This window comes from Physeter macrocephalus, chromosome 19, assembly GCF_002837175.3.
Source record: "Physeter macrocephalus isolate SW-GA chromosome 19, ASM283717v5, whole genome shotgun sequence".
In the NCBI taxonomy this organism is placed as follows: Eukaryota; Metazoa; Chordata; class Mammalia; order Artiodactyla; family Physeteridae; genus Physeter; species Physeter macrocephalus.
In genome coordinates this window covers 49,441,886-49,449,666 of record NC_041232.1, presented here as the reverse complement: position 1 = coordinate 49,449,666, position 7,781 = coordinate 49,441,886, and the positions used below count along the sequence as shown (strand labels likewise).

The 7,781-nt window shown below is 44.9% G+C and overlaps 1 protein-coding gene across 7 annotated transcripts in view; it reads right to left on the bottom strand.

The window, feature by feature from the left end:
* Positions 1–951: 951 nt before the first annotated feature.
* The window catches only part of FHOD3 (formin homology 2 domain containing 3), a 546,814-nt gene continuing 539,984 nt past the window's right edge, over positions 952–7,781 (bottom strand). For 4 of the 7 annotated variants that reach the window (XM_055080570.1, XM_055080571.1, XM_055080573.1 and 1 more), the window contains one exon: positions 952–1,618. In XM_055080570.1, coding sequence (XP_054936545.1) covers positions 1,449–1,618 — 170 coding nt within the window. In that variant the 3' untranslated portion in view covers positions 952–1,448. The remainder of the gene's footprint in view (positions 1,619–7,781) is intronic. The other 3 variants (XM_055080580.1, XM_055080574.1, XM_055080577.1) reach the window with 2 other exon arrangements.

Sequence of the window (7,781 nt, the reverse complement as noted above, 5' to 3'; positions counted from 1 at the left end):
GTGTATGTCTGCCGCCTCTTTCCTCAGTATGTGTTGGCCATTATCCCCTTGATAGGAGGAGTAACTGGTGTTATGGTGACCAGAGCCTGCACTGGATATTGAGTGGGGCTTCCTCTTTGCTCTGTGGTTGTCACTGCCCTGTCAGGGGCCGGGTCTGTTCCCTAGTTGTTGGAGAAGAAGCCCCCAGATCCGTTTCTGAGCTGCATTTATGAGCTGCAGTGTGAGATAGATGGGATTGGAGCGCTCCCACTGGGAGAGGAGCCACTAATTATTCCTCTGCCAGAGCTGTTCGCCAGTGAGTGTGCTTTGTTGTATCACCTGTCACCTGTTGTGCGGGCTAACAAAGTACACTGCTGTTGGCACTGCCTTTGGCCCGTCTCAACCTTGGGAATGCCGTCTCAACCCTGGGAATCCCGTCTCAACCTTGGTGTCCCTCAGACATTGTTTTCACAAGGCCACCAGTGCAGATCCACCAAAGTCAGGTCCCAGAACCTCATCAGTCACACATTTGGACCCACTGTGGGAGCTATGGAGGCAGCTCAGACCCTGGCCCAGCCCAGCCCCCGCCATGCGCGTGTCCACAAAGCCCACAGCTGCTAAGCCAGAGCCATCCCAGCTGTAGGCACACCTGCTGTCTACTCGGATGTCCTGCAGGCACTAAATTTACAAAGCCAGTGGCGGAGGTGTAAATCTGTGGCTCGCACAACCTCGGGGTGAGATTTCAACCCTACTTCCTAAGTTGCATGGCCCCTGAGGCTCAGCTATTGTTTCAGCCCCACCTCTGTGAGTGGGCAACCCGCTGGCATATGCTCCCAGTGCCCTGGAAGCCGGCAGCTGGGACGCGAGAGCCCTCGGGGGCAGCAGCTGGGGCATGCTCTCACAGAGTCCGCGGAGGCGGGGCTGGCACATGGAGAAGGAGGCTGTAATGGCAGCGCCACCCCTCCCTTCATGTACCACTTAACTATGGCGCTTCACTTCTGTGGCAGGCCCAGGCTTTTTCCGCGAACACCCCCATTCCAGCTATGCCACACTCCACCCCCTTCAGGCTGTCTCTGCGCAGCCAACAGCAGTCCTTTCCCCAGGTCTGTTCTCTAAACCCTGAGTTCCAGCACCCAGCCCCACCCATACCAGCAGACGTGTCCCAGGCTGGGGCATACAGGGCAGTGGCGCGGACTGTCTGTGCAAGTCTCTCTCTGTTCTGCCTGCTACAAGCTGGTTGTTGTGTTCTCCTCTGAGCCTCTGAAGCTCCCCTTCTGTCCCAGCTGATATCCCCACTGGTGAAGTGGCTTCCCAGGGTGCAGGAACCTTTCCTCTTTATCCGCTCTCCCTGCTGCCCCCCGGCACAGGTCCCATCCTGCTTCCTTTTGTCTTTTCTTTTTTTTCTTTCTTTCGTTCTACCCGGTTACATGGGGATCTTTCATGTCCTTTAAGGGGTTTGAGGTCTTCTGTTAGTGTTCAGTAGGTGTTCTGTGAGAATTGTTCCATTTGTAGATGCATTTTTGATGTATTTGTGGGAGGAGGTGAGTTCCACATCCTTCTACTCTGCCATCTTGATTGGAGCCCTTGACATTAGTGTTATTGAAGGACTCATCCACTTCCAATATTTCGTGATTCTTTGCTGCAAATGAAGAAGAAAAGGTTGAAACTAAAACCTAAATGACTGTATACCTGCTGCAGTCTCCTAAGGTTAGAGAAAAAAAAATGAACAACCTCTTTTTATGTTAATAAAAGGCAGTTTCAAACTGCCTGGTTTTGTGCCCTTACATGATTCATGTTCACTGTGCCTGCTACCTGCCTTTTGTAAAGGTGGTAGTTAGTAAGACGTAATGTCTACACAAAGCTTTTCATCACTATGGAAGCATCTGCCTCTTAATCCTCACAGCATCCTGGGGTCAGGAGCGTTCTGTTATTAAACATTTCAGTGACATTTCATAGTTGCGGAGTGCTGTACAATTCTTGATTGGTTAGACTTTTCAGTCCCCAGAAAAAAATTCAATTTACTGATGGTGAAACTATGGCCCAAGAGACCAAACAATTTGGCAGAATATCCCCTCTCTTTTTAGCCTCACTTTTTCTGCAGTCTGCAGAGAAGAGAGTGGGTTCTGAACCTGCTTGCAAATGTGTCCCTCACATGCCCCTGCTATGAATTTATTCTAAGCACCCCTGGTGGGAGAGAGCAGCCTACAGCATCCTTTCACTATGGAACCCCCCACATTGTGCTCTCACTCTGCCCCAGTAGCCCTTTTGTGACAGGTAAGCCCCCTCTCTCCAGTGCCTCACTTCCTCCCTCTGCACCGGCAACTGCCCTAGAGGGTCTTCCCCATCTCTTTAAAATTAAAAACAAAAACAAAACTTTCAACCTTATGTCTCCCTCTGGCTGCTTGGCCATTTGTTGCTTTGCACAGCCAAGCACGTAGAAAAATGGTCTAAATCAGGGGTCAGCAAATGATTTCTTTAAAGGACCACATAGTAAATATTTTTGGCTCTGTGGGCTGTACAGTCTGTACCTCAACTACTCATCAGCCATTGTAGCACCAAAAGCAACCATGGATAGTACTAAAATGCATGGGTGTGACAGGGTTCCGATTAAACATTATTTACAAAACCATGTGGCAGGGCAGAGACCCCTGGTGTAAATTACTGTCCCCTTCCTTCACTTCCCAGTCACTTCACCCTTTTGCATCCTCTGTTTCTCCACCACCATTCCGTGGACACCGCTGTGTCAAAAATCACCAGGGGCCTCTTCATTGTTAAAGCCATCTTCTAGCTTGACATCTTTCCTGCATTTCTTGCTGTTAACCACCCTTCTATACCTAGCTATCTCCTCCCTTGGATTCTGTAGCTCCACCCTCCCTGATTCTTGCCCTGCCTTCTGACTGTTCCTTCCTAGTTATCTCTGCCTCTACAGATCTACAACACTCCTCTGTTACACATTTGTCTCTGGATCAAGTAGGAATACGTTCGGCTCAAAGAGGTATAATATTAAACTAAGAATAGCTTAAACAAATGGTAGTTAACTTTTCTTACATAGCAAGATCTGAGGTAAGCAGTTGTAAATTGTTCATTGGCCCTGACAGTGTTCAGCCATTATCTCTGTAATTCTTTTGGTCTTTTCCTTTATGGTGGCCAAACGACCACTAAGGCCCCACCTGTCACCTCCAAGCTCAAGGCAGGGAAAAGGTAAGGGATGTTGCCAGCTATACCTGTCACATTTTAATTGGGAAGTGATAGTTTCTTAGAAACCCCGTCATTGGACTTGGGTTTACATTTTAATGTCCAGCACTAGTTACAGAGGAGGTTCTGAAGACAAGTGTTCAACCGGGCACATTACCATCTCAAACAAAATGAGGGTTCTGTCAAGGAGGAAGTAGAGGAAGATGGATTTGAATACGCAACCCATGTGTCTGCCACAGTCTTCTCTGCACCTTGCCTCATTCCTTTCTGTTTCTAGTGCCCAGCACAGTATTTATTCCACAATAGACACGAATAAATGTTGAATGAATGAGTGAATTAGGTAAAACATAAAGGGGGGAAAGAGTGTAGAACTTACCCAAGGTCACCCAGCTTCTTTCCATAAACAGTTCTTAGTTGAGTCCTGAGAGTGAGGCCGCCACAGCCACCATCTCTGGAGCAAGGCGGCCGCAGGTGCAAAGGCTTCCCCCACTAATGTCCCCATCTGTAAGATCCTAAGGACTAGTTACGCCTGGGTGCATTGCTGTTCGGAAGGTTGTCTTGGCTGATGTCTGCCTTATACAGAGTTTCGCCAAGACATGTGGTGCCCCAGACAGGCCAGTATTTATATTCTTTTCTATCATGCATTTTTAGAGGGAGACTGATGGTTGTGTGGAGAAAGGATTTAGGGAAGAGTACGCTGCCTCTCCTCTGCGTCTTAGGCAACTCAGCTCCATCCCCAAACTGTTATACCTGACCCACCAAGACCAAAGGTTCCAGTTAACCAGGCCTTCCCCCTCTCCTTAGGAAAGAGTTTGAGAATATACTTGAGGATGTCACCCCGTCCCTCCACAGCCCATTCGGGTTTTCCTCCATTGCGTGGGACATCCTCCCTGAGAAGAGTTTCAGCAGTTGCAGGTGTCCTCACTGCCTCACGTTTCCAGTTAGATTTTAGTGCTCCTCATCGATGGGCATTCTGGGCAACCCTTCCTCTGCTGTTGTTGCAAATGGACTCATGGAGAGGCTGTCCACTGTGGTTACGCACCTACAGAAACATTAATTTCCATGCTCTGGCCCCTGGCCTCTTTGCCAACCTGATCCTGCATCTCCCCACCAGCCCCCTTCCCTGGTGAAGTGGCCTCTGAAAGCGAGGGGACAGTGGGCCACAGGATTCTCAGAAGTACAGCAGGTGAGCAGGAGGCTGTGGACGGCCCTTAACCCTTCCCTCAAGGCTCAGGCAGTGCTCAGGAAGGCTCTCTGGGAATCCAGCTGACAACTCCTAAAACGTCAGAGTGGCTCTACGGTCCAGCTGATGAAGCAGTAACACAGCTTGTGGTGGACTCTTCCTAGCATAGCTTAAAGAAACTATTGTAGATAGCCTCCTCAGGAGGAGGGGAAAAAATCAAAAGTTGGGAGTTATGTGACAGAATCATCACTGGGGTACAGGGAGATTGCAATACCATGTTGATGCCACTGTTATTTCAAACACTGGTCAGCAGTGTTACTCTCCCTTCTTGACTTTCTCCCAAATCCTCTCTCTGATCCTTACACCCCGACTTCCATTTGCTTTCTGCCAGTCTTCTTCCTTCCCCTTCTTTTTCATCCCCTCAAAATAGAGACTGAGCTTGAATCTGGCAAGAGAAGCCCTCTGAAGTAGGCAGATTACTCCCCGCAGAAGAGCAGTCTCTTCCCACACTGTGCAGGAAAGAAATTAAAATGGCAGCAACTCTGAGTTACTGGCCAGGGTGTAGGAGCCACCTAAAAGTGGTGCCTTGAAAGCCTCACTCAAAAGGAAGCCCCACCATGCAGGCTGCCAGGTGGTAAGGTCTACAGCAAGGAGGCAGCACAGCTGGGGCCACAGTGATTTATATGAAAATGACAATGCAGGTTTAATGTTTTTTTATGAACTTGGTTTACTTGACATTTTGCATGTTTATGTTATTATTTGAATTGTATTAAGTATTTTATTTCACTGGGTTTTTTCTATTTTTATGAATTTCAAATAATTTTTTAAATACCAGTATAAAGTATTACCAAAATTTCTTTCTTGAGTGAAATCAATACTGTAATAAATGTTATAATCACTACTATTGAAACTCTCCAGCCTAACTTAAAGGTGAACAATGCTACCAGCCCATCTTGGCTCGGATCTCATGGAATCTGGGTTAAGAAAGACTTACAGACCGTAGTTTTCTTGGCTCTACCACTAGATGGCACCAGTGACCAAAATCTCATATTGGTTGCTGGCCTTTGGGGATGAAGAGGGAGCAAGAACTTTGTCAGAACACTGACAACTATAGGCTTCCTGTGCTAGGGTCCCAGGGATGGGAGAAAAGCATTCTGTGTACACACTTTATCTCTCGGAAAGCACAGAGAATGTGTCATACTTGGAGGCATTAGGAGAAAGCCCTAAACTGCAAATAACTTCCTGAGCAGGAAAATAAATGTTTAGCCCAAGGAGTCAGAGAGTTCTTTATGTTACTCATCTCTGAAATTGAGAACTAGATGGTGAAGAGAGAAAAAACAAAAGAAGATCAGAATGCATATTTTAGTTCTTAGATCAAGAAAATGAAAAACCTGTTTCATTAAAATGACAACTATTGTATATTTAACAATAAAAACACCGCTTACAATTACCTGCAAGCTTGAAGCTTGCTTCTCACATATAGTGCTTGAAGATGCTATGCCCTAAAACCATAATAATTACCCTGATTACCTAATCTCTCTTCCTCCCAGGCTTCCACCTCCTCCCACCTCCAGTGTTTTGTAGACTCAATCTTAGAGATTATTCTTGAACCTGGATTCACAGAGTTTGACACTCAAGGTCACTCAGCTAGTGGCAGAAATGGGAAATAAATTCAGATCGTACTGCTACACTCAGCTTCCTCACACATTGGGTACCTGGAATTGACTGACAGTATGGCCTAAAGCAAACTTGATATAAGCAGTGTTCAGTAGCACATCTCAAAAGGGTCCAATAATCAAAAAGTTTGGAAATTGCCCCTCCGCCTGTATAAACATAAGACATGATAAGAAGTCAGAAAAGTAATTTGAGAACTCATCCTTCTGTACTCAGTGGTTTGATTGGCTAGAGAAGACTGGCCAGACAAGTGCACAGATGTTAGTTACTTAGAATTTAATGCGTGCTCCTAGTACCTCCTAGAAGGAATCAAAGCTCTTCCTTTGTTCTTTCCACACCAGTTTGGATGATTTGTTGTTCATATGAAATATTTGTTTATATCCTATTGTGCTTCTTTACTTTCTAAGAACTTTCAGAACTGTTAGGTTCAGTGCATTAAATGCTCTAGAAGTATATACTTTTTACCTTTAAAATGTTCTCATTGAGCCAATAATTTGTTTCAGGAAATAATTTATGAGCATGGGTCTGAAATTTATAGAAGTGATTGCTTTGCTCCAGCATCATCAAAACTTTGTGTAGGATCTCCTCTCACACCACGTTCCTCTAAGTCTCCTCCTCTTGTTCCCTTGATCCCCTCTCTCCAATTAGCTCTCCAGAGAGGCATTACCACAGCAGAACACACACCTACTCTGACTTATCAGGTGAGGCAAAAAAGAGATCAGACTGGTGGCTCTGCTCTGTCTCTCTAATAGGGTTTTTTTGTTGTTTAATTTTTATTGCAATATAATTGACATATTACATTTTATTAGTTTTATGTCTACAAAATAATGATATATATGTGTGCGTACATATATATATACACACACACACACATATGTTGTGAAATGACAGGTGTAATTAACACCCATCTCAAAGGGTTACAGATTTTTTTCTTGTGATGAATAACTTTAAAGATTTATTCTCTTAGTAACATTGAAATATACAGTACAGTATTGTAAACTGTCATCGCCTTGTTGTACATCACATCCCCCAAACTAGTTTATCTTATAACTGCAAGTGTGTACCTTTTGACCACCTTCACCCATTTCGCTCACCCGCACCCCCCACCTCTGGCAACCACCAATCTAGTCTCTGTATTTATGAGTTCAGTTTTCTTTGAGATTCCAGATATTAGTGAGGTTATATAGTATTTGTCTTTCTCTGACTTACTTCACTTAGCATAATGCCATCAAGGTTAATACATGTTGCTACAAATGGCAGGATTTCCTTTTTTATGGATGAATAATATTCTGGTGTGTGTGTGTGTGTGTGTGTGTGTGTGTGTGTGTGTATACACACACACACACACACACACACCATATTTTATCCATTCATCCATCAATGGACACTTAGCTTGTTTCCACATCTAGGCTATTGTAAATAATGCTGCAGTGAACATAGTGGTGCAGATATCTTTTCAAGATAGTGATTTTATTTCCTTCATATAAATACCTAGGAGTGGAATTGCTGGATCATATAGTAGTTATATTTTTAATTTTTCAGGAACCTCCATACTGTTTTCCATAGTGGCTGCACGAATTTACATTCCACTAGCGAATGCACCCTTTTCTCCACACCTCACCAACACTTGTTAATTTGTTGTCTCTTTTGATAATAGCCGTTCTAACAGGTGTGCATTGATATCTCACTGTGGTTTTGATTTGTATTTCCCTGATGATTAATGATGTTGAGCATCTTTTCATTTACCAGT